General features: G+C 40.9%; 1 protein-coding gene across 3 annotated transcripts in view; it reads right to left on the bottom strand.

The window, feature by feature from the left end:
- cacna2d3 (calcium channel, voltage dependent, alpha2/delta subunit 3) overlaps window positions 1-27710 on the bottom strand; it is a 35607-nt gene that overhangs the window by 1952 nt on the left and 5945 nt on the right. The window contains exons 5-35 of one of the 3 annotated variants that reach the window (XM_061688060.1): window positions 24259-24318; window positions 19875-20037; window positions 19326-19457; window positions 18516-18576; window positions 18245-18395; window positions 18092-18166; window positions 17925-18014; window positions 13602-13715; window positions 12619-12697; window positions 10794-10927; window positions 9775-9792; window positions 8478-8549; window positions 8247-8327; window positions 8082-8156; window positions 7246-7329; window positions 7078-7149; window positions 6928-6989; window positions 6759-6826; window positions 6401-6446; window positions 6184-6281; window positions 5988-6081; window positions 5015-5110; window positions 4769-4890; window positions 3420-3497; window positions 3268-3329; window positions 2800-2844; window positions 2665-2727; window positions 775-845; window positions 630-705; window positions 501-541; window positions 14-69 (exon numbers count right to left, since the gene is read on the bottom strand). In XM_061688060.1, the coding sequence (XP_061544044.1) occupies window positions 14-69; window positions 501-541; window positions 630-705; window positions 775-845; window positions 2665-2727; window positions 2800-2844; window positions 3268-3329; window positions 3420-3497; window positions 4769-4890; window positions 5015-5110; window positions 5988-6081; window positions 6184-6281; window positions 6401-6446; window positions 6759-6826; window positions 6928-6989; window positions 7078-7149; window positions 7246-7329; window positions 8082-8156; window positions 8247-8327; window positions 8478-8549; window positions 9775-9792; window positions 10794-10927; window positions 12619-12697; window positions 13602-13715; window positions 17925-18014; window positions 18092-18166; window positions 18245-18395; window positions 18516-18576; window positions 19326-19457; window positions 19875-20037; window positions 24259-24318 (2539 nt within the window). The remainder of the gene's footprint in view (window positions 1-13; window positions 70-500; window positions 542-629; window positions 706-774; window positions 846-2664; window positions 2728-2799; window positions 2845-3267; window positions 3330-3419; window positions 3498-4768; window positions 4891-5014; window positions 5111-5987; window positions 6082-6183; window positions 6282-6400; window positions 6447-6758; window positions 6827-6927; window positions 6990-7077; window positions 7150-7245; window positions 7330-8081; window positions 8157-8246; window positions 8328-8477; window positions 8550-9774; window positions 9793-10793; window positions 10928-12618; window positions 12698-13601; window positions 13716-17924; window positions 18015-18091; window positions 18167-18244; window positions 18396-18515; window positions 18577-19325; window positions 19458-19874; window positions 20038-24258; window positions 24319-27710) is intronic. The other 2 variants (XM_061688061.1, XM_061688062.1) reach the window with 2 other exon arrangements.

Raw genomic sequence — 27710 nt, 5'->3', positions numbered from 1 at the left:
CAACTGTTGTTACCTTTAACCGAAAGATCGACATTCCACCAGCTGTACAGGTTAAATTCCAGCAGAAAACTGAAAATAAAAACACAACAGTACGATTAGAGTTGAATAATATGATGAGCAAATACATTTTGATGTATCATTATGAACATGCGTGTTGAGTTATACCCTCACTGGCCACACCATTGGGTACACCTGCGTAATTTAATGAAATCCAATTCTCGAACGATGTCAAAAATTCAGCTTTTAAGAATACAATAATTCTCTCTTTGATCTAATTCAGCTACTGTACATTTTTTAATATGAGAATAATTATTACAAATATTTGTATGGATCACATCACATTGTACAAGTGTACCTGATGTTGTAGCCACTGAGTGTAGTTTCGTAGTGATATTGTGTAATCTTTTCATTTAAAGGTAACCCTTGGTCCATTTTACAACACAACTTTAAATTGTGCCGGTGCCCTTCGCTAATTGACACATTATACGTTTGATTCTTACATTACAAGCTCGGTCAGGAGCCACTTGACAACAGTGAAAGGCTGCAGGAGAAAAACATAATGATAAAATACTTGTCATGAACCCATAACTCCTCTATAAGGCATGTTTTCTCTTCCATACTGTACTTACATCTGACAAAGTGCGAGCACTGTCGCTGCTCCCAGCATACTCCCTGCAGAGGGCCTGGTAGTCGTACAGTGTGATCCTGCAGCAATAAACACGAGGTGGTTACAGTGGAACCACAACACACATTTGACATCATATGTTAAGAGACCTTTTGAAAGAGCCCATCTGCAGAAGTTTGTTCATGACGGCACCTTCCACCTCGCCAAAAAAGAGCCCTGTCTGGGAGACGAGTTTTGTCAAAGAGTAAACACACACGCACACAGTGGATGTACATAATGTGGAAATAGCCAAAAAATAAGAAATTTAAGAAGAACAGTTGAACCTCCAACGTGGTACAATTTAGAGTACAACCAAAATGATTACCACAAAACCATGCCTCAAAGGTCAAACAAACCTTGAAGTTCAAACCATCACCATCTGCGACGTCAAATGTGACAGCAAATCTATATTTGGATGTAAAACACTTAATTCCAACAATACCACAAAACACCACTAGGTGACAGTACCACTGCGCAAACATCTTGCAAACCCCTCTTCATTACGAACCTGCGAGGCATTTTCAAAGGTAGTTTTACTTATTATTATTAGCTTTATAATATAGTTGTTAACTTCTCTACTCTTCTGGTATGACACGGATGTTAAAATGTAACCTAAAACTCACATCGACATTGGTCAATATGTAACCGATGTATTTGAACCTTTTTGTGCACAGATATTCTATCGTGCCACTCCTGTGTATCTGTGATGTGCTGCACTCTCTGCCTGAGTGCTTAACCCCTCCCCCAATTCATATGTCCACACCCCATTATCAAGTACTGTACAATACTATTATACAGCTTAAAGTTAACTTACTCCAAAGTTCCTTATTTTAATTTAGTAATATTGTGCTCCTTTCTCGTGAACCATATTTTGGGTATTATAAGAACTTGTGCGGCACGGTGGACGACTGGTTAGAGCGTCAGCCTCACAGTTCTGAGGTGCGGGGTTCAATCCCCGTCCCCGCCTGTGTGGAGTTTGCATGTTCTCCCCGTGCCTGCGTGGGTTTTCTCCGGGCACTCCGGTTTCCTCCCACATCCCAAAAACATGGATTAATTGGAGACTCTAAATTGCCCGTAGCCATGACTGTGAGTGCGAACGGTTGTTTGTTTGTATGCGCCCTGCGATTGGCTGGCAACCAGTTCAGGGTGTACCCCGCCTCCTGCCCGATGACAGCTGGGATAGGCTCCAGCACGCCCGCGACCCTAGTGAGGAGAATTGGCTCAGAAAATGGATTGATGGATGGATAAGAATTTGTGTTCATGCACAGTATATATTCTGTGGATATTAATGTTTGTATTTCATAAACTGGTGATATCGGTATGGCATCGGTCTCAGAAATCCTATATTGGTCGGGCTCTACTGTACAGTTAATAGAGCCTTTATGATGGTGACAGTTTGACCCTGCGATGGGTTATTTATATTTCCGACAATGTATTTCATCACAGTATTTCTTTAAATTGTTTTGAAATTATAAATTGGAAGTGAAACTGCGTCATCAAATGGATCGTGTTCCTCTTTGGAGGATCCACCCTATTCAAATGGATTTACTGTATAGAAAACAAAACAATCTAACATCGCATTATTAATAATATGGTTATTTTTGCACTCACTGGCAATTATTGACATATGGTAAGTATACAAGGGCTGTATCAAAATGTACACAGTCAGAGAGGTATTTGTACAACAAGTGTAGTTTACAGTGATGGAGACGTGTAGTGCATTATACTGAGAGCCATTTTTAAAAATATTTTTGATTCAACTATTGGATGTCATTAGGTTGTGTAGTACCTAATGTTGTTTGATTGTTGTGTTGTTACAGCGCCACGTGATGACGGAAGCTGACTGAATTAGTCACCAGTGCACTACTTACATAACTCTAACTTCCAAACAGGTAAGTCAACATGTTTGGGTGTGAAACATGGACACCAAAGCATGTATAATAAAGTGTTTCCAGTGTTAAGTCTGTTCTTAAGGCAGCATGCACATACGCAAAAAGTACCTGTGATTGCTCCTCCGTGACAAGAATGAAGCCATTGTTGTCAATGAGGTAACAGTTAATGTCCTGTGAAAATAGAGGCTCTTTCAGCAAACCAAAAACACTTAAAGAATATCAAAATGGGGTGATTCGTCTTACCTCACTGTCGCAGCTAATGCTACATTTTCCATCCAGAGCAGTACACTGCGCACACAACAGAGATTGACTTGCACACGTCATTAGGACAGTGATTCCCAAACACTGCCACAGCCAAAAATGATTATTTATTACTTATATTTCTTTGTTGATCTACAATGTCACAGGCAGAAGGTACAATGAATCTGTGCATCCACCTATTGCCATTCATACAACAGAATAAGTCATCACAAGTCAACTTTGTGTTCAACTAAACCAGATTTCACACCGACTAAGTAAATCTGTGAGTAAATTCAGACGAGATCATCATTATTTCAAGATAGTTGTGTGTGTGTGACATTTTTATTTCGTGATGTGCAGTGAGATTTTTCTAAAGTAAATATGTGCCTTGGTTCAAATAAAGGTTGGGAAACACTAAATTAGTAAGTTATCAGTGACTTTAATAACAAATGCTGTGGTTGGTTAGAGTACCTGTCTACAGGCAGTCCAGAACTTCCTTTGAAAGAACTCAAGCTTCATCTGAAGTCCTACAGCTGAATACAAAAACATTAAAAAGACTCATCCAAAAATAATAGCTCATATGATGTTAGTCATGACATGGAAGATGACTTGGAAAACATCACCTGCAACAATTGGTGATTTTCTGTCATCAAGGAGCTGAATTGCTGTGCTTGCCAAAACAACACTCTTATTCTCCAAAGCTAGGAAGGAGGTGAACGAGAATAAGTAAACATTTACAGGTACAGTATATAAGGCGGCACGGTGTATGACTGGTTAGCCCATGTGCCTCACAGGTCAAAAAACATGCATTGTAGGTTAATTGAAAACACTAAATTGCTTGTAGGTCTGAATGTGAGTGCGAATGATTGTTTGTTTATATATGCCCTGCGATTGGTTGGCGACCAGTTCAGGATATACCCGGCCTTTCGTCCAGAGTGAGCTTGGATAGGCTCCAGCATGCCCAAGACCCTAGTGAGGATAAGCGGTACAGGAAATGGATGGATGGAGGTGGAGTACAATCTTTCAGATTCAGTGAGCATTATTTTCTAACGCTAGATGGCGCCGTTTACTTGCTGCATTACACAGTTGGACAGCACACAAATGCAGCACTATGAGATCATTCATGAGTGTCCAGATGAGTTTGACCGTTCTGAAACAACGATGTGATGGAACATAGCAGGTTGTAGGAAAAAAATAAATCATAACTGCAAGACTTCACGAAAGCATGTTCCCACACGATGTATGTCGCAATATAAGTCGAAAACAGACATAATTTGTTATTTAAATATTACTATAGCTGTGGCATTGAGGCTGTTTGACTTCTAGCGATCAAGATATTGTAAAAATGAGTGAATGATTTGTTTTGAGGAGAAAATGGAGTGTAACATTGTTGACAAGTGGTTAGTACTTCTGCCTCACAGTTCTGTGGTTCTTGTTTTGAATCTCGGCTGTGGCTTTCCTGTGTCAAGTTTGCAACATTCTCCTCGTGCTTTCATCTGTTTTCTCTGAGTTTCTTCCTCACACATTCCAAAAATATACATTTTAGGTTCATCGAAGAATCTAAATTCCCTGCAGGTTTGACTGTGAATGTTTGGTTATACTGTTTATGCCCTGTGATTGACTGGTGACCAGTCCATTGTGTCCAGGCTTCATTTCACCCATGATCCAAAAGGGCAGGCGCTATAGAAAATGGACAGATAGATGAGAGGTGGAATACTGATCAAGGAAGAACGTATAACATTTCCAGATTAGAATTAGCGGTAGCATCTTTCCATACAAAGGTACAAATAAAGGACTTTTTCATTTAGATCACAAGATGGGCATGTCTGACCTGTTCTCACTTTCTTGTATAGAGCACAGTGAAACTCATATGTTGTTACAAAATACTACATAGAAAAGTATACAGGAGATATACAGTAGGGAGAACACAGTTTAGTAAACTGGAGGTTTTATCTGTTTGTGTGGACCCTACCTGTGCTGAAGGGGATGGAGTAGACAAATGTGCCTGGGACCTGCTCTGCAGCTCTCTTGTACCACAGAGGAAAGTGGTCAGCATTAAACACGCCCTCCTTGTCCTCAGCTGTCAGGAAATCTCTGAGGAGGCACACACAACGGACTGAGATGGCGAGGAGCAGAGGATGACATTTATCACGACCAATCAGCGCCTTGCCTCATGCTGCAAACAGCGACAAGTGTAGTACTGAGCAGTGACACTCACTGATTGGAGAGCTGATCTGCAGCTACAAACAAGTTGGTTCTTGACAGGCCAGTGCGCGTGCCCAGGTAGGCGATCTCAACTCCTTTGTCTGAGTTCCTGGTTGTATTTTTTTTTTCAAAGCAGTGTCACATACTCACATTTTATTAATCATATTAACTGCTGATTACACACAGATTACAGCACGTGCAGGGCATTAAATACAGCCGCGCTAACTAATGAGATCCAATTGAAGATCCATATTGTGTCAGTGTGGATTGACATGGTGGAAGATATGGTAATTTAAAAATATGTCAGGTCAATTAAAAAAAAAAAGGGAATTATCTTGGAAAAGGCAAAATATCGTAGCTCTTGTTTTTGGATTCCATTAAATTGTCCAGGCGTACCTAATGACTGTATTTACGCAGTGTAATCTGGTTGATTGCACATGATGTTTCCAGTTTTCATAGGACAGTAGCTCACTACACGGTGTAATAGAGTTTATACAGGTAGATTCATCATAGTTAGAAAATACCAATCTAATCCTCAGACACCTTCCCTGTGAGCAATCGAACTGCAAAGGTCCTCATTACATTAATTTACTTCATGACAAGTGACAGAAAAAAAAATTAATTCTCTTACCATGCATTTATATTGAACGTAATATTGGACCTTTTTAATAAACAATCTGGGGTCTCAATGGTCATGTGTGTACGTGTATGATCCAGCTGGGCACCATCTAGCTGTACAAAGCTGAAATCTGTCATGTGTATGGCAGCATATGTTGCTTTAAACCTGTTTGTACCTTACAGCCCTCAAGGTGCATTCACAGATGTGCAAGTTCATGTTTCCCACAATGCCTCAGGCAAAAATACCCTTCCATATGAGCAGAGATGCATCAATCTGGTCACATTCTGGATGGTCTTTAGTTCTCCTCCATTCCATAGTTAGACTGCAGCATGTCTGTATATTTTCAACGAGACAAAAGAGTTCTTACTCTGACTTGTTAAGAGCCAGTCCTTTCCAGTAGGCCTCGAGTGGAGCAGTGACAACAGCATCAAATAATACTTCCTTGATCAGCTCTCGGTCACCTGCAAAAGCAGTTCAGTATAAATGTTGTGTTAGCATACAGATACCTTGTCCACCTACTAAACCATCAGCGGTTTATAACCATATTCAAATCTGTGTCTTACACTTGAGGTTTGGCCTGCGATCTGTCATGAAGCGCTTGATGGCTTGAATCTGAGTCAGGTGACGGTGCTCATGTTGCTCCTCGGTGTTGCAGTACGTCCTTTACACCAAAACAGAGACATGCTGTTACGTCACGGCCCTCAACATACCTCCTGAACAAAGAGGCATAACCTACATAACGCATGGATGCCCAGTTCCCTAAACCATGCATTGCATTACCATTCATCTGCCAGGGCGACATCTGGCTGTTCCAGATCACGGAGCCCTGAAAAAAAAAAAAAAAAGTCAGTCACGCTTCAGCTGTGTTAGTCCTGCTTAAATTGAACAATAAAAATTAGCAATCCTCTGTTTTGATTGACAGTCAAAAATGATTTAACTACATGCTTATTGTTGTGGTTAAAGGTTTGCGTTGCATCATTATGAGAGTTTGTGCTAATAGTTTTCTCTTCTTCAGTAGCTAATAAAGCAACCAAAACATAACAACAACCTTCAGTGCGGTTTTATAACGCTCCAAACTACCACAATAGCAAACAGCGCGTTATTATCTTGTCAAGTACGAATTTCCGATCCTTTTTACCTTTTTCAAGTGACACATTTCCTCTGAAGAAGTACTTGCCGTGGCCTCTTGAGAGAGCTACTCCAACACTGCCAAAAACACACACATACATGTATCTAAGTCCATTAACCAGTGTGCCATTACAGCTAATATGAAGTCGTTTGAGAGTAAAATAAAACCCCTTCCTCACCTGAATGGAGTCCCTTTAATATCAGTGTAGTAATAGTCATTGTGCATCTTCAAGACACGCCTCTGGAACAACGGATACAGGTTGAGATTCATTTAGGAAGAGCTTTCATCTGATAAGGAAACATGACTCATGATTCATCTGCTTGCTCACCCCTCTATCTACCGTCTTCTTCACCTCCATGGAGAAGGTTCCTGTCCTCCTGTTCACCATGGCGTTGCGGAGCTTAAAGATAAAGCACACAACGTGGCACACTGAGAAACCTTTCAGATGTGATCACTGAGAGCATTGCTTTCCTCCGTAAATCAAACGCTCTCGTACAATGTCGTCTTTGTCCTCCCACTCCACCTCAGAGAGATCCACGCTGCTGTAGTTGGGCTTTCTCCTCTTCTGACCCTCCTGATACTGCACAGAGGAACACAATGAACAAAATAAATTTGTTATATATTGTCAAAAGATTAACTTATAATACACATTATAAAATGTCTTTTGTAATTCACTAGTGAATTGAAGACTGATTCCTATGTATGAAACCATGATACAGGCCTTCTACTGGATAATTATTGAACACATCATCTGTGAAATTAACACTGTCAGGTAAATGGAAAATAATTAATACGACTGATAGGGAATTCACGGCTAAATAGCAACATGAATGCATTAAATGGTGCGTGTCAAATCCTGTTACTTAACATCATCAGTCAGTACATAAGAAACAACCAGTCAATGACAACAATGACGGCACAGTTTGGAGCCACAAAAAGACAAGAAGACGAGCAGAGATGAACGCACGTACACGTACACACACACACAGTTGCACAGAGAGGAATAGCACTAATACTGGCACACACAGATCCACTAGCAAAGCCATAGCTCCTGAGGGCCCATTGGCCTTCGGGCGAGCGGCTGTGGTCTCTGCCAGTGAGTGTTAAGTTACCTCTGGAAACCTCAGGCCAGCCAGCCCTATGAGTGGCCTTTATCCCTGCATGCATACATCAAAGGAAAAGGTGGGGATTACAGATCATACATGCTCATTTAGCCTCCTGACCACATGACACATTTGTCTCTGTGTGCCCTCGCCAATGGAGGCTATGTATACAAAAACAAAGAGGGTCAAATCAGGCAAAGTTGTCACATAGTTTTGGAAACAACCTTACCAAAGGCCTGAGGTCCGGATGTGTCAGGATGTAGCCATTGTTTGTGATGGCAAATGCATACCCATGGATCCCTAACTGGAGACGAGAAGACAAACTATTACAAATCTTTTTTTGACGAGCATTTAACTCTATTTATTTGACTTTATCATGAGTAGAACATTGTACCATATGTTTGGGAATGAGCTTCATCAGCTCCTGCAGAGGGATGTCTGTTCCAACGACCCCCAACAGAATACCCTGATTCTTCTGCATGAGAGCATCCAAAACTCACACACGGACGCAATCACGCACACGCACACGCACACACACACACACACACACAAACACACACACACACGCACACACGCATTTAGACAACTGCAAGAAGAGACAGATGCATGAACTGCAGTCACTCACCGTCTCATTCTTAGTACTGAAGACTGGCATGGCTACTGTTGTCATCAGACTTGGTCCCGCTTTGTCATTCAACTGGAAACAAAAGAACAAAAGGAACTTCTAATGATTGAGAAGATTTTGTACAGGGAATTACCTACATTTGACTTTTCTTTGCAATTCACAGCATGTTCACTTAATTTTTCAGTAAAATAACCAATAAATATATAGTAAATTCCAAAATTCAGGCATATGCATGAGGTCGATATCTATGAAGGTGCGTCAGTCCAAATGTCTAAATTTTAGACTTTGGCAGAGGGCCATTCTAGTTGTATTTTTTTTCACCCTCGAAAGTACACCACTTAAAATGTTACAGAGGTTCTCCAGAGTGCCACAGTAACCACAGATACTGCCTATGACGGGAACACATACAATCTCACTGCATTGAGGCAAAGAAAATTTAGTTTTACTCTATTTCCGGTACAAGCTGTTTAATTGTGGACTTAAGAGATGAATCATCCAGTTCCCCTTTTCAGGCAGAATGAACAGTTGACCGGCCACTACAGGATGAATGCTGATATAAACAAAACAAAACAAAATAAAAAACTAAACATATCAGCAAGTCAGTCTGCTTCTGAGCTGTGAGCGTGTGTGTGGTGGATTTTTTTTGTGCATATGCATTGGCATGATGCAAAAGAGCTGCAAATTGCGGTATGTACCATTTTATGTGACAAAATGAAGAATGGTGGGCTCGAATATTCATCACAACTTTCGCTGGAAGTGGAAACTGGGATGCTTTGGTCAACGCACACACACACGCGCATGCGCACACACACACACACACACGCACACGCACACGCTCACACACACACGACTCTCCTCCAGTGTCACTTTTATTATGGGGTTCAGCAGATAAAATGCAATGGTCCACAAAATGATGAATGGTCTGTCCAAGGCAGAGATAAAGGAGCATACACAGTCCAGTTTCCCATCCCCTTCCTGTGTGTTTGGGAATGTGTGTACGGTCTTCACGCTGAAATACAGTATGTGTAAGTACAGTAAACACTTCTCGTGTGCTCTTGCTGCTGATCAGAAACTTGCAATGGAATATCAAATCATGACTGTTTAAAAAAGTCTGGAAAGTAAGAAGCTATTCAATCTCAAAAGTAATTTTGCACCATTTCTCTTTATCATGACCATTCCATGTTGAATTCTGTGCCCCTTTACTCACTCTTCCAGTAATTTGGAGAGGTTACTTAAATAACTGATGCAACATTCCATTTGGCTGTATGTGACAATAAGAAGAGTCGTATATATTTACCTTGTATGCCTGGGAAAGCTGTTGAGAGAAAAACGGCAAAGAGTTGAATGAATTCAAGTTTGCGCATTTTGCACTGACTGTTGACGCAGCTGTGCATTGGGAGGGCAATCCGCATAAATTAATGAAGCTCATAATGAGGAATCACTCCATCGACTTAACGTAAACAAACAAATGACAAACACATGCACAATTACAGTCACCAAGCAGTATCTAATCTAAAGTATATAATGAGAGGTAAAGATTTCTGTTTGACAAAGTGTAGTTTTACACCACTGTACACTACAGCTATATTAAGAAATTCATACCTCTTTGACAGTGCCGATCAAAACTGAACTTTATTATTTTAAGACAGACTTTTCCCATTGTGATTAAAATACTGTAGTATCATTAATTTCAAATAAATAAATAAAAACATATACTGTTTTGGCAGGTGTTTAATGTGGGGCCGCATGGCTTAGGTGATAGAGTGGACGTCTCGAAACCCATAGGTTGTGGCTCGGTCCTTAGCCCGTAACCATGTTCAAGTATCCCTGAGAAAAATACCGAATGCCCAGTTGCTCCTGATGCGGCATTGTCAGTAGTCCAATTTGGAGACAGTGTTAGAGTGCTTTGATTACTTTGAAGGCAGAAAAGCCCTATACAATTGAAAGCCCATGTAATGTTCATTAATAAATTTAATACAATAAAGTTGAACCCCGCTATTTGCAGGTGCTAGGGACCGGGGCCCAACTGTGCATAGGGAAAATCTGCGAATAATTGACCAACATTATAAATGTATATGGGGGGAACACAAAATTCTTGAATCGTTTTTTAGAAAAAATTATTTAAAAAAAATTAACAATTGAAAACAAAATTTTATATTTTTTTTAAATTAAAAAAATCAGCAAATAGGTGAATCCTCGGGTACCCAACGGAAAATATGCAGGGGTCAACAGTATTAGGGATTCTTTTTCTATGCGAACAGCATCCTTATTGCACACACTGATGGAAACAAACAAAAACTTAAGAGGCAGACTTACTGCACTATCCACGTAAGCCTCGGTCCACACAGTGTCATGTTCATGGTCAATAACTTTGGGACGACTCATGACATGCAGATACTTCATCACGTTCTCTTGAACATCTGCTAATGTGGAAATCTGACTGAAATATCCTAAAATAAAAACACACATGGTCCACAATGGAAATAAATGCAAAGGACTAAAATACACATTGCCTTATAATGTCCTTAATACAGTGTTCCCTCGCCACTTTGCGCTTCACGTTTTGCGGCTTCAGTGCTTCGCGGGTTTTTTCAAAATATTCATTAAAAAAATAAAATAAAATACAACCATATCGGCAGCCATATTGTGGAGAGGCGTTGTTTCAGGCTGATGCGCGCGCGAGGTTTCCCTGCATGCCAAACAAAGAGATGAGTTAACTCAAGAGGCTTTGTACATGCCGGTACATGCCTGTACTGTACGGGCACTCATACAAGGCGTGTGATTGGCTCCCGGCGCGACATCGACCAATGAGAGCACGAGTGCATTTATCCCGTGAGCTGATAGGCTGCGCATCATCACAGCCTCACCCAGCATCTACCCTTGTTGTGTCTTGCCAGTCTCGTCCACGCTGTTGTGTTCGTAATAACTTTTTTTGTTTAAGCGATCATTTTTTTTTATTAGTTAAGCAAGCCCTTACAATGCCGCCGAAGCACTGTGCCCCTGCAAAATCTTCTTCCAGGGTGCCCAAGAGGAAGAAGAAGATGATGACCATCAGCGAAAAAGTGAAACTTTTGGATTTGATCAAAGAGGGCAGACGTTATGCATCTGTGGCACACCATTATGGCGTGAATGAATCTACAGTGCGGTTCATCAAGAGTGAGGAAGCAAACATCCGCAAAACTGCTTCAATAACCTTCAATAAGGAAGAGAAACATGTGGTAACTCCGCGTAATAAGAGAATTGTGAAAATGGAAGCTGCATTGGCATTGTGGATTGCTGATTGCAGGGAAAAGAGAAGTGAGTTTGGACACAATATTATCAGGACAAAGGCCAAAGCTCTCTATGACCAAACTTGCCCGTTGACGACAACACACAACACAAGCCTCTCCGCCTGTCTCAGAAGGCAATGTTGATGAATGTTAATTACTGTATAATAAATGTTAATTACTGTATAAGGTTTTATAATTAAAGATTTAAGTAAATACGTGTAGTGCTGTAATCTTTGTCTCAAATATGTAAGGTATAAATACTGTTTACATATTTTAAACATTCTGGTACCCACATACACATCCACGAAAATTCCTAGGGGTGTGGGCAAATCCTACTTTGCGGTTTTTCACTTTTCATGGGGGGTTCTGGTCCCCATTGACCGCGAAAAACGAGGGAACACTGTACTGTATTACTCAACTTGACACAGGTGACATTTGATTTAGTGTGTTTCAATCGACAAGTCAGATTGTTGCACAATAGGGAGGCAGCTAAGGCTTTTGTCCGCCCCCTCCCTTTTGCAATAATTTTTCATGATTTTTTTTTGAGAGTGACTTTGGTGACCACAGGGTGTGGACACGTGGGAACCCTCTGCGGTGAGCAGTCAGGAAGGAGACACTCTGACAGGAAGAGGGATGAGAGCAGATTGACCTCTGACACCCCCAAGTGCCACTTCATTGCCTCTTGGCAGAAAGATTTGGAAAGTGCACATTCATGTGTGCACGCACACACAGTAACACACACACACAGACAAGCACATTTATGGTGAAACCCAGCAGATATCCACCTATCATAGAATGAACACGTTCTCCATAAAACTGCAAAACTGCCCCCTCCAACTTTGTGTTGGTAAGTGTTTATCAAGAAGTCAAACCTTTGTTGGCGCACGCCATCCATTTCAGGTTATCAGCAAATGCAGACTCCCGTCCAATCAGGTAGGGGAATATGCGTACCTGTGCACAAGAAACACCTTGGTCAACAGTTTTAAAGATGAAGTGATTAAGATCATGCGAAAAGTGCATCAAGTTTTCTGTAAACCGCAAAATGAAAGGCAGCTTGTTCTCATCTTTATTACTGTATAACTCATAATTGTTAAGTGACAAAATTTAATGAAGTTGTAATTTCTTTCATTTGGCAGGTTATTCAGTTGAAATCATTTTTTTTTCTCATGCACTGAGCATGAAGGCACGTTCCACTGTCCTTTTAAAGCACACTGTGTGACATTGCCAATGCAGTATGGCTCATTGGCCCCAGATGCTTTGCTAAGCATAAAGCTTATAGAAAACCGAATGGTCGCCGAATAAAAGGCCTGAGGGTGTGTGAAGGTTTGGTGGGGGTGGGATACGCTGCCTCATACAACCCTGCGCGCTGCCAAACACTGCCAACACATATATGCTTGACAGGAATGAAGAAAGGCCCCTGAGCTGCTGTTTTTATTGCTCTTTGAATTGCAGAGCAAACAATTTCATTTCATTAAACCCAATGTGAAATCCCCGTAGAAGTGTTAGTGGGGGGCAGTGGCCAGAGCCTTAGAGAATTTGCTGCACTGCCCTTGAAAGCAGTTAATTTCCATACTTTATTGCTCAAGGGAATAATACTCCTCTGCAACGCACCAGCACGTTAAAAAAGATGATTTGGATTTCACATGAGAGTTATGAATGAAATTGATGAAAAGAAACAAATTCCCCAGATGTCAAAAGTTGAACTGCAGCTGGCATGTAGTATTAAAATGTACACTCATTATTGTTATTTATGTGCTGAGCAAGACTAAACAACAAAATAACAACAATAACAAAAAAAATTTGGATACTACTCCAAATCAGATTCCATTTGGAGAAGATGTGCGACGCATTTCACCTTTCTTTCTGGCCAATTGTACTTCTCAAAAACATCATCATACATTTCAGTTGCCCCGTCTGTCACAAGCATTATGGCTTGGTTGCACACACTTCCATGGCCAGTCTGATTGAACTGCAGTAAAACAGAATAAAAATCATACATCAGTGTTGTTAGTTACACATTAAACAAGCAGCGCCAGCCAACACCACACTGTAAATGTTGTTGAGTTGGCAGCTGTGGCGCCATCAGTCAATAAAATAGTGCTAAAGTGCTAGTTATTAGACCCAAATAACACGCTGCTCTTAATTCTGAATTATGTGGAAGGTGCACTGCAATAATTAAGCGGTTTATTGACCTGTAACTGCAGAGGCCACACAAGCTGAGCGCCCCAGAAATTACACTGCCATACATTAATTCTTTATTCCAAATGCAAACATTGCATTGTACTGAAAATAATAAACAACGTTAATACATGACTTTCTTGTTAGGAAAGGAGCCAGAGTGCGGAAATATTTCCTGATGTAGCAGCAAATACTGCACAACTAACTAACTAGACAAGCCGAAAGGAAAGGAAGAAGAAAAGGATTTGCCATTTAAACATGCATATAACCACAATCAAAAACTGGTACATCATGTAGTTTTCATTGTCAAATTAAGAATAGTGATGTAAACTAAGTGAATGCTAGCCATGCAAACTGTAATGTAATGCAGTGCAAATGTATTTTGACTAATACCTTCAGTCACTATATTACCTACATAAAGTATGTACAATTTATATAAAAGAAGAAATCATCACATAACTTTTTTTGGGAAACTCTACACCCTGTAAAAACTTCTTTTTTTTTGTGTTGGTTTAGCTATTTTTTTAAAATCAATGTACAGTAAATTCTGAATATGCACTGTATTGTTACAAATGTATAGGTGCAGTAAGACAATGTGTAAATATAAATGCTACTGACAACATGATCAGTTATTGATTACATTGATAACATGACAGTTACGGAATCGCTCTTCATCAGTCCTTAAATCTACTTGCTGGAGAGGTCAAATTGTTCACGTTGCCAAAAGCAATATGTTCTTCAATGGTAACTTAACAACTCTCCGAATGATGCAGTGCAGGTCTACACCATGGCGAACTACAACCATAATAATGCACATATTGTTAAAGGCACACCTATATGACAGTGCTGATCAAACCTAGGATCAATATATTTGTAATTTTTTTTTTTTTTACATTTTGATCATGTACTATACCATCTCATTCCCTTAATGTAATTGTTGTTATGGAAAGGTGAGGTCATATTAGATAGTAAGTATAGCAATGGCATCCCATTCTTCAGCCAATAATTGTCACAAGTCAGCCAACGGGGTTGTGCTAGTTACTCGAGCATGAACACTCTCGCTCACAGATGTCAAACTGGTGGCCCGGGGGCCAGAGCCGGCCCGCCACATCATTTTATGTGGCCCGCGAACGCAAATCAAAATTGCTCATTGTGTTCTGGTGTAATACCATTGAGATATTTGCAAGCATTTTTTTGTTACCAATACACCTTTGAAAAGAAATGTAATGAAAAACATGTTTTTATAGGCTTCTGATTTCAAAACTGGCTATTCATCAATGTGTTGTGTATACTGTAACTACAGTATAGGAGGTAATCTTTCATTTGTGTTCACAGTTGTAGCGGCCCTCCGAGGGAAGTCATAACTACGATGTGGCCCGTGACAGAAATGAGTTTGACACCCCTGCTCTAGCTAGTGACTCTAAAATGAACAGCATGCCCAAGCTGATCACACAAGTGTTCAATGGGGTTGAGGTTAAGACATTCCATCCTCTCCATTCCCAAATTCTGGAGGTAGTCTCTGATAAACCCTGCTCTGTGGGGATGAACGTCATCTTTACGATAAAGTTCTGTGCCAGACGATGGAAATATGGGATTGCCGCTGGTTGCACAAACACATTTGGATATATTTCTGCATTGAGATATTGCCTCTGATGACAAGCCCCTTCTTTTTCCTGTGAGGGATATGATGCCTACACCCTTACACTCTCTCCACCAAAGGATGTTAGAACATCGGTGCAACAATCAGCATAGTGTCTTCTCCACACTTTGACCCTACAATCCAAATCTGGACTCATCAGTGAACACATATCCAGGTTCCAATCCACATGTTGCAGACACTAGTGCACACAGGCCTGTTGGTGAAGGACATTCATGGCAGGCCTCCTGGCAGCCCTATGAGACAGGAGACTGGCTGCTTGGATTGTCTGCGCTGTATTGCATAGGCCTTATGTAGATCAGTCAAATGTGGCCTGCCGATTCTTGGCACAGACGCTTTCTGACACTGCAGCAGGGTCAATTCTCATGCTGAAGGTACCAAAAGCTTGAAACAAGAGTCAAAGGCAAGAGCAAAATAAGATGTTTGGCATTGGCAGAGAAGAGCCTTACAAATGTGGCACAATTTAAAAGGGAACTAAACAGGCTTTCCACTTGTATAAAATGTATTGCCAAGATGCATTGTTACAAGTAGGGCTGAACGATTACTCGAGTAACACGAACAATTCAATATTTTATTTTATTTTTTAAAAGATTTAAGCAAAATCTCTGCCTATATGAGTTATGTGGCCTCCTAAGCTCAGAGGTTATTTTTACACACACACACACACGAAAAACAAAAACCCCAAAAACCCATTGTCTCTTTTTCTTAACACAAATGTGCACACATAAATAAAGAAACACACATGCACACATTTCTCCCTGTTAGGTTACCACCACACCGTACAACATAGGCCTACTCCAGATGTTATTAATAAGTTATGTGGTAGTCAGTAACTGAAGCGCTGCAGAAGATACAATCCTTTTCATTTTGTCTTAAGACAGAACTGAGGCTAAATAGCCTTCACTATTTATGTTGTATTTCGTATATTCACCTTTTCCAATAAATGAGCTCGGTTGTGGAGCCAAGACTAAGAGTTTGAATAAATACGTGTATGTTTTTTCAGGAATTAAAGAAAATTGCTCGGTCTACTCCTGCGATTGGCTGGTAACCAGTTCAGGGTGTACCCCGCCTCTTGCCCGATGATAGCTGGGACAAGCTCCAGCGCTCCCACGACCCTCGTGAGGATAAGCGGCTCAGATAATGGATGGATGGATGCTCGGTCTACATAACAGGCCTATAATTTCAGTTTTGCATTGTTCTTTCAATGAAAATATTTTTTTATCTGATCACTCTATTAATCCATGTGATAGTAGAATACTCAATTCTAAAAATATTTGATAGGTGCTGCCCTACATACAACAGAAATAATCTACCAAACGTTTTCTGCTATCTTATTGTTTACACACTCTCATTATACACTCTCACACACTTGGAGTATGATGTCATTACTTGAGCGTCACCACTGAGCAGTGCAGCAGTTGTGTGCTGCCCACCTAATTATCATATTCATTGCACAACAATTAATCTGACAATCGTGTCGGTAAATACTGCACTGCCTCAGCTTCACCGCTACTCGCCTGAAAGCGGCCAGATAAAAAGCATGCGACGTGGCTCCTGCCCTTATCTCCTTTGTCTTCCAATCAGGCATGATATGAATCATTGCCATTAATTAGACCCATTAATCACATTTCACAATAGATGTGTCTGTGCTTGGAGGATGCAACTGGGGAGAGCACTGGCGTGATTCGAGAGGCCTTGTCCAAAACACTGTGTAATACCAATTTGATGATTTTTATGCTCATTAGTGTGGTACAGTACACTGTATAAACAATTTAGGATTCCTTTCAAGTGGCTCTCTGACAATTTTTTTTTTTTTTTTACAGTATCATGAAGGTCATGGCAGACAAGCTGTGCTGCAACATAACATTGTGCACTTAAAACGCTATACTGCGGGGGTGGGGAACCTTTTTCCTAACAGGGTCATGGCAGACAAGCTGTGCTGCAACATAATATTGTGCATTTAAAACACTATACTGCAGTGGTGGGGAACCTTTTTCCTAACAGCCGATTGCTTCTTGGTGTGGTTGCAGACTCTCAATAGAAAATGATCCTGATATAAAGTCCTCTATTACAAAATGTAAAATTCTAGCTTTATTCGTTTTTGGCATTGCATGGCGGGTCAGGTAAAATGCTTTCACAGTCTGTATATGGCCCACGGGTTGTTGGTACCCCAGCCCGCGATATGTTTTCAAGTAAAACAACAAATGCGTTTTGGTCACTATTTACAGTGCATTACTTTTCAGGTTAAACTTTTATCTTAGTGGTAAGTGCAGTGACAGAATCTTAATTAAAGTGGCATTACTAGCGGGTTGATGCAAAGAGGATCACTCTCTTAGAACTCACATCATTCAGGATTGTGAACGCTTCAGTCAGTGCCTGCCCCAGAAGTCCAATCCCTTTGGCAAACAGCTTGTCCAGATGCTCACGGAAATGCTGGCAGAAAACAATAACGCAAATGTTTTAAAACATCCATCAACTATTATATAATCAGGACTTTGACCTGAACTCACATCTTTATTGGTTCTGTCTGCCCGCACCAGAGTGCCATTCAAACAAGGCTCCACATAATGGATCTTCTGGTTATACTGCAAACACACAAACTCCATCCTGAGCCATATAAACACACAATAAAAATACACTGTACTGTATTTGGCGTCACTTACTGCAACAATGTTAAAGAAGTCATCATCTCCAAGTGTGTCTAAAATTGAGGAGACAGTTTGTCTGGCAATGGTCAGTCTCAATCCTTTCATGCTTCCACTGACATCCACTAAAATTACAACATCTTTAGGTGAAGTTGCAGCCTGGATGTACCTGTGATATGAAAAATATTCACACTCTTTTAGCACGTGTAGTAGTGCTTAAAATTGTGAAATTTGAGAAGTCACAATAACATGATTTGGGTCTATGGCAAAAGAATGTAAAACAAAGTACCACTTCCGGTTCCTGCAGTCGAAGCCTATGACCCCATTTTCATCTGGATGCCACTTCACCCCTACAGAAAAGAAAAAAAAAATCTATCTTTTTGATTTAACAATTGCTATTAATTACTGCACTGGGAAGTACTGGTATACGTGTAACCCAGCATGATTATTATTATATATCTAAATATATTATTATATTAAACATTCAGAGCCATTTTCTGTATTATATCCATGTATCCATCCCATCCATCCATTTTCAACACCGCTTATCCTGGTTAGGGTCACGGGGTGCTGGAGCCTATCCCAGCTGATTTCGGGCAAAAGGCAGACTACACCCTGAACTGGTCACCAGTCAGTCACAGGGCACATATAGACACGGACAACCATTCACACCGTCACTGAGTGGGAACAGAACCCACGCTGCCCACACCAAAGTCAGGCGAGTGTACCACTACACCATCAGTGACTTTCTGTATTACGTTATTACTTTGTCTGTATTGTTCTGAGCCTATGCTGCTGTGAACCACGTTTCACTTCATTGAGGTCTGATAACTTTGGATCTGGCAGCCCACCGCCTCTCAGTGTGCCTGCAGACCCTCAATAGCAAATGATAATTAATTACACTCAGTATGCACGCACCCTCTCTGATGGTCTGTAAAATTACAACATTAGCCAAATTACCCTTTTAGCCATTTGATGTCATTTGTTCTGATTCGTCTCTTGCACTGAAGGCTGATGGCTCCCTTGAGACCCTCCCACACCAAACAAAACACACACACGCACATGCACACACGCACACGCATGCACACACACCACTCACCAGGGTACTGCCTGAAGAAACCCTTTGCACTACCAAAGTACTGCCATATGAGTGTGGGATCACGTTCAAAATTGTCCACAAACACTTTGTTCAGGGATTCAGACCAGTAGACCCCGTTCACTATGTCCGGATCTGAGGACACGAGGATGCGACGAGGGACACAAAGAAGTGAGAAAAAGAGACATGTAAATGAAATAGTAATGAAACTAAACATTTTGCTCACAGAACCAAGTGCACTCTTGACCTGGTTCTTTATTGACCCCCTTTGAGGCCACACAATGCCTTTGACTAAATCATGGCCTCTTCTCCTCCTTTGGACAAGCTGGCAGCAGCCTCCCTTTGTGCAGTGAAAACAAGACTTATGAGAAGTCCATTACAGCCCAACAAAAGCAGCTAAGGAGTTACGCTTCTCTTTATACTCCCGACTTTGTATTGATCCCCTTGTCATTAGCCTGAGATAGCCTCAGGCATTTTTCACATTAACCACTTATTTCCTCCCCTCATTTCATCAGCTCAAGGTAAAACTCCCAGCGCTTCCTTTTGTCTCACCTTTATTATACATGTTGGTGGGCACCTGCACTACGCTGAGGCTGAGGTTGACTGACAGATTGTTGAAGTGGTCATTTGGCTCCAGGACGAACTCTCCACCCAGCTCCACGTTGTTGCCCTCGTTGTCCACTTCGTTGATCAACACAGCGTTGAAGTACTCGTACTGAAGACAAGTTTGGAAACATGAATGTTACACACACTTCAGGTGCGATCAACTTTTCTGAAAACTACTAAAGTGCAGCCATGAACAATAGTTCATCACATCTTGTTAGATGTTCAAATGAAGAAAGCACAGTGCTGTAGTGGTTACCACATCTGCCTCACAGTTGGGAGGTTCTATTTTCGAACCTCAGCTTAGGCCCTCTTATGTGAAGTTTGTTATTTTTCTCTATGCTTGTAAGGGTTTTCTCCAGGTACTCCGGCTTACTTCTACATTCCAGGTTAACTGAAGACTCTAAATTGCTTTGAAGTGTGAATGGGTGTTTGTCTAGAGACCTCGTCTCTAGGTATCACGCCTCCTGTCCGAAGTCAGCTGGGTAGACTCCAGCTGACTGAACCAGCAACGATTCTAATGAGGACAATTGGTATAGAAAATGGGTGGATGTTTAAATTAGTAAAAACCTCTTATACGTACATTTGCGCCTCCATGTATAAATAATTTTCAGGAAGAGCAGGTGTGAATAAAATCTTCACTGCAACGATACAAGCAATGATAAACAAAAGACAAAAAAAAAAGGACACAATTATAGGTTGCATTTGATGGATCTCTTAAATTACAATAGGCTTAAAATCAGGCACGTGAATTTAGACACACCTAATCCCTTATAATCAGTATGTATGTATGTAGGAGGGCAGTAATTCATTTTGTAGTGGCTAAGAAATTTAATTCTAGTCCTAACATGGCGCTGAAAATAGAAATATGACAACCAGTGACAGGTATTGCTTCCCTAAAGGGAAACAGTTAAGTCAGTCCTGTCCTTCCAGTGGCTGCTACTTCAGAAGACAGACTACCTCTTCCTACCTGAGTGGCCTCTTTGTGGCCTCCTGCACAGAGCCAGTATGAGCGCGTGAAGGGAGAAAAAGATGGGTGATGGAGTTTAGGCTTCACACTCAGGGGGGAGGCTATGTGGGCATCGTCATCAAGCAGCTCGAGCTCATGACAGCTCATACCACGCCTGAGCGGCTCTCTGACAAGCTGCAGTGGGGAGGGAGGGAGCTTTCTGCAGAGGAATAGTGCATCCTCAGCAGAGCTGCTGTACAGAGGCCTGTTAAGCATGAGGGTTATTACTGTATAGCAGGCCAAGGGACACTGCAGCTATGCTACACTGACTTTTACACCACTGGAGTCTGCTGTAGGCCTTATTGCAGAGAGCTGCCCTCCAGGACAGCATGTTAGGCCTTGTTGCAGAATCAAACTGCAAAGTCTGGCTACACTGAAGGTTTAATTCTTCTCTCCATAGACACAGCAACACACATCCATATCATTCAAACATTATCAAAACATAATAATCTCATATTATGATTTCTAGTACTGTATTATTGCATGATGATAAATTATTTATATTTCAGTAACACAAAAAGAGGCTTGGCTCTCATTAAGTAAAATGTGGATTTTAAAATGTGAAGCATTTAATTTAAAAAAAATGTGACATGTGAAGCTGCCTATTAAATCTACTTATATGTTTGGTAATAAAAATGCGAACTTTAGCACGGGTTGTGTGTTACGTATGTTTAAAAACATTCTAATCTTAAGCAGGGGTCACCAACCTTTTACAAATTGAGAGCTACTTCTTGGGTACTGATTATTGCCAAGGGGCCAGTTTAATACACACTTCTCAAATAAAATTAAAAAAAAAATACTACAATGACCTTTAATTATATATTATTATAAATTAATTATATTTATCTATGTGAGAACACTGATCATGTAAATGAGTTAACACATAAATAATTATTATTAACAATGATTTAACAAGTTAGGAAACACATAAATATCAATATAGTTAGCCTAATAACATCATTGCAGAAGTAATTTTCAATTTACCGTCACAATATTAATAGAAAATACTGTATATTGTGTATATTCTTAGTCATCCAGGTCATGGTAATCCTCAATATGCAAATGTTTCTGCAAAATGTTTACATTTTCAGTTGATCACTCCAACAACATTCCAATCAAATCCCAATGTCCCATCACTAGTGAGCTATTTTAGAACAGGCCAGTAGGTGACTAATGTGGTCCTTGGGGGCTATCATGGTCACCTCGGGCACCCTAACCTATTTTCTAGAAATACTTTTACCAAACATCAATGTGAGCTTGTTTAAAGAGCCAAGTTTTTTTAAGGAATAGGAAGCAAAAATTATGTTAATAAACCTGCTGATGCAGCACTGAAAACAAACGATGAGACATCAACCCTGATGTGTGCTCCCTTGAACTGGTGAATCCTCTCGGGGTCAATGCAAAAATCTCGAGTGTCCTGACTTGCAGCAGCAGAGATAAGAAGGCCCTCTTATCGCACCACGGTCAGTGAAATGGGCCATGAAAAATGTGCAGTGTCAGGCGAGGATGTCCAAATGATGCCACAAAGAGCAATTTCATGACATCACATCATTAACACACATTGATATTGTATCGTTATTGTTTTTTTGTCCTTTAAAATAAAGCACACTATCATTCACATGCTTTGTACCTCTATTAGGTTTGTTTCTAACAATATTTTCAATTCCTACACTCACTAAAAATTATCAAGAACTATTGAAAAAAAGCAAAACGGGCCAGAATATAAACATAATAGGAAAACACCATAAAAATTAATAATATACCACACTTGCATCATCTAATGAGATCGATTACCAAAGCTGCATCAGGAATTCTACCTTTATTTTAAGAAAATAATGTTGGATTAAGTTAACAATATTTTTAGTATTGTGGTTTGTTATACCTTGTGGTGGTGTAGAACTTCACTCCACTGACAGCTGCATCCAGTAATTTGAACTCTTCAAGTTTTCAGTCTGATGCAGTGCCAACCACATTCATTAAAATATTGGGAATTAATTGATTAATACCTTGTTGCAGTGTCAACTAAGTTGAGCATTATCACCTTTATAAAAAAAAGACTTCTTGTTATCTACTGTATTGTATTTGGATCTTATTGGATTGTGTAGATGTACCAATCTTGTGACAGATACATTTAACATGGTAAGGTTGATAATTCATTGTCAATTGAAAAATGTTCCTTCTATATATCAAGCACTTATACCGTACCGTGGTGATATTTAATTCCATGAGGGATGTGTAAATGTGAGAGCTGCACGTCTTGTTCGGGCTGTGAGAAAAGCACAGAGGCAAGAAGGAACAAGGCAATTGAAGCATATTCAAATGTTGTAAACGGTTCTATTAACTTTAAAGTACTGCGGTTATTTCAGTGTTTTGTTGCTCGAGTGGGTTTCCAATCTGGAGGCATGTATATGAAAAAAACTCTCGAAAAAGAGTTTCATTTATCTTTGTCCTTTGAACAGAGAGGAGATGGGCAGGGCGAGAGAGAAAGAGAGAGAGGCGGGGGTCTAATAAACGACAAAAATACTGCATTCCCTCTGCAGAGACTAAGGAAGCTCAATGCAGCTTGAAATTCCGCATTGGGAGCCGCTATAATAACCCCAAACACATTCAACTGTATAAATCCTATGGCCTAAAATAAAGAAAAAATGTAAAGTGTCTGATTCTGCCCGCTAACTGGTGCACTGGCAATTTGAATCGCCATCAGCTTTAGATCTTCTACAGGCATGAAACTTTCTCTTCCTTGAATCTGTAAATGATGAGTTGTGACATCATGGAACTGCAGCCTTCAACAAGGATGCATTATGTATCAATGCTGACATCCAAGGACAATGCCAACTCAATTAAAGACTTATAGCCTCCATTACTTTGTCATCTCCACTAATCCACCTCATGGCCAAATGATTATTCTCAATCACTCGAAGCTAATAATTCATTCATCCATTTTCCGTACCGCTCATCCTCACTAGGGTTCCGGGCGTGCTGGAGCCTATCCCAGGTATCTTCTTGCGAGTGGTGGGGTACACCCTGAACTGGTCACCAGCCAATCGCAGGGCACATATAAAAAAACAACCAATTTAGAGCCTTCAATTAACCTACCATGCATGTTTTTGGGTTGTGGGAGTACCCAGAGAAAACTCCCGCTGGCACGGGGAAAACATGCAAACGCCACACAGGCGAGCCTAGATTTGAACCTGGGTCCTCCGAAGTGTGAAGCAGATGTGCTAACCAGTCGCCCACCGTGCCGCAGCTAATAATTCCCTCCCTTTATTTTTTTCCCTTTTTTTTTTTTATAAAAGTTTTCATTTTGTGTGGAAAAAGTCTCACCTCTAGGTCTGGATTATCTTTGTGTTGATGATGTGCCTCTTCTGCAGCCTCCACCAGCCTCTGCACAGAGAAGAATACCTTGTGTGAAGACTAGAAATTAAAATAGTTCTGAAACGTGTGCCTGATTGCTGACATTTTTTTTCTTTGAGTCAAAATAACAATGACTATAATGCTTTTTAAAATCATTGTTGAATAAAAGCTGTATAAGAAATGGCATTCAAGCAATCTGATCGGACATGGCTGTATTCATCCAGAAATACCACCACATCATTTCCACATCAATGTGTCTAAAAGCACCTTTGACTCCAATAATGCTTAACTGCTTGGATTGAAAAGCGGAAGCGTGCCTCTATCTGGAAAAAAATGCACTAAGGACATAATAATTGATTAACCGATGATTAAGGTTTTGGTTGGTGGCACGGTGGGCGACTGGTTAGAGCGTCAGCCTCACAGTTCTGAGGACCAGGGTTCAATCCCTGGCCCCGCCTGTGTGGAGTTTGCGTGTCTGCGTGGGTTTTCTCCGGGCACTCCGGTTTCCTCCCAAATCCCAAAAACATGAATGGTAGGTTAATTGAACACTCTAAATTTCCCGTAGGTGTGAATGTGAGTGCAAATGGTTGTTTGTTTGTATGTGCCCTGCGATTGGCTGGCAACCAGTTCAGGGTGTACCCCGCCTCCAGCCCGATGACAGCTGGGATAGGCTACAGCACGCCCGCGACCCTTGTGAGGATAAGCGGCTCAGAAAATGGATGGATGGAGGGATAAGATTTTAGTTCTTTCTGTAGAATTTAATATTGATTAGCATATCTTGCAAGTGACCGTGCTACGGGTCTAATTTTGGGTGAAATATTTCTACACGCTAGCCGTACTGTGACAAGTGTTATGACACAGTGTTGTAAAGTGACAGATGTTGAGATGTTGATGCGTGTTGTGATAAAAATTTAGTTTTTAGGATGACAGTTGTTGCCTGCGCATTATTGGAAATAACATTCTTGGCGATTAAGATGGAGCTTCATTTCACGCCCCCCCACCCTCATTCTTAGCCGCCAGTCCCATGGTCCCGATGGTATCAATACTTTAAGACTAGCGGCGATCGGAATAGCTGAAGCTAGCAAGGCTAACCGCTATTCCAATCCACAACCAGTTTATTTTTGTGCAGACTGTGTTGCCTTGTTGGTAACTGCTAAACAAATCGTTATAGTCTGGCAACACCAGCAAACGGGTCAAACGTCCTCTGTAAATTGGCCAATTAGAAGATGCCAAAAACACTTGATCAGTGATTAGTCAACTTTAAGCTTCAGTAGTTAAGCGGACTTGTCGACAAGTTTACTATTTCTTTTGACCCTAAATAAAAATGATCTTTTAAACAAAAACTATTAATCCATTAATTGATTGCTTATTTTACCCATAGCAAATGCCTAAGCTTACCATGAATATTTTGAAAGCACAAAAACAGTTGTGTTGTTAAATTGGCTTCTTCTGGGCGGCCGGAGGGTTCCCCAAAGTTGGTGTTTGCACTTCACTTTGTCACTCTGGTGTCCGGTAATATATGATTGCCAATTTTTACCAGTTTATCCCTTTGTATGAAAGAAGTGGCCCACAGGAGCGGAGAAGCTCTGTGCAGTGATTGATGGGGGTAGGTGGCTGCAGGATTTCACACAGCGCACCAAGTAGCAGTCACCTCGATAATAACTCCCCTGGACAAATGTGCTTGGCTCTGTGTTTTCAGGAAAATGCAGCAAGCAGGTAATTAACATCCATCACATGTGTCAAAATAACTGCTATATTAACACAATTGAGGCTTGCTGCATGCATTCAATTGACCTCATTGGGAAATCCTACATGTCAGCGGTTGGTGTAAAGCCACCAAATTATAAACAATTGATTTTACAGGACTTTTACTATTCTCATTACCTCTTGATTTAATTTACAAACTACAGCATCCATTTTTTCATAATTAGCAAAATGTTGGTTGGGATCATTTCAGTTTTCAGTAATAACTCCCATATGTACACACATCCCAGAGAACCATGTTCACCAAATGAAGCCACCTGCTGAGTGTAATTTTCAGGAGGAATTGTGCCACAGGCAGCCTGAAATAGACGTTATCATGTCCCAGCAGGCTCTTAAGAAGCGTCTCTGCAGAGGTTGCAGACAGGCTGCTGCAGCTCAGGCCACTGATAACGTGAACACAGAACATCAATCTACTTTTTCAATTTGGAATCACTCATCATGTAGTGAAATAAGTGATAAGACTGCATTTTCTCAAACAATGCCCAGAGGAGTTTATTTACAAAACTGTAGACAGGACTATGTGTTTACAGTACTGGTACTTCAGAAGCCTTCATGCTTGTGTAAGGGTGGAGCGAGACACATTGAGAATAGTTAATTTCGTGCAACAATAGGAATGGAATATTTACTGCTCCAATGTAGTAAGCAATCCAATTGAGGCAGTTTTATCAGGTACAAGCATTACATTGATTTGGATGGGAGCTGCACAGCAAAATTTACGTTTGCACTTGCTGCATGGCTATAAGACCATGTTGATTTGTATTTTGTTTTCCTATATTTACAACCCCAATTCCAATGAAGTTGGGACGTTTTAACACGTTTAACACAATGTCCCAACTTCATTGGAATTGGGGTTGTAATTAAGTGATTCCACCCCACAACCCAGTTCTGAGATGGTTTGTCTAAAAAGAAAAAAATGACTTCCAGCTTTGTGTACTACTTGGGGACACTATGTAGTGTTTCCCAACCTTTATTGAACAAGGCCTCCATTTTACATAAGAACCGCACACCACCAAACAAAAATGTCACAAAAAGTATGAATATGAAGATGAGCTTGTCTCAATTTACTCACAAATGTAGTTGGTGTGAAATCAGGGTCTGTTCAATGGAGAACATAGATGGGTTTATTGTACCTTCTGCTATCTAAAAGAAAAGCATTTCATTGTTCTGCCTGTCACTATACTTTGTAGCTTTAGCAGGGAAGCCGAGACTTTCCTCTCCCCAACCACTTCATCCAGCTCTTCCGGGGAGACCCCGAGGCGTTCCCAGGCCAGCCGGGAGACATAATCTCTCCAGAGTGCCGTGGGTCGTCCCCGGGGCCTCCTCCCGGTGGGACATGCCCGAACACCTCACAACGGAGGCGTCGAGGAGGCATCCTAACCAGATGCCCGAGCCACCTCATCTGGCTCCTCTCAATGTGGAGGAGTAGTGGCTCTACTCTGAGCCCTTCCCGGATGACTGAGTTTCTCACCCTATCTCTAAGGGAGAGCCCGGACACCCCGCGGCGGAAACTCATTTCGGCCTATGTATCGGGGATACTGTTCTTTCAGTCACGATCAACAGCTCGTCACCATAGGTGAGGGTAGGAACGTAGATCGACTGGATCGGCTTAGCTCCTTCTTCACCACAACGGACCGATACAAAGTCTGCATCACTGCAGA

Source organism: Phycodurus eques, chromosome 10 (assembly GCF_024500275.1).
Source record: "Phycodurus eques isolate BA_2022a chromosome 10, UOR_Pequ_1.1, whole genome shotgun sequence".
Taxonomy (NCBI): Eukaryota; Metazoa; Chordata; class Actinopteri; order Syngnathiformes; family Syngnathidae; genus Phycodurus; species Phycodurus eques.
This window is presented reverse-complemented; position numbering and strand designations above follow the sequence as displayed.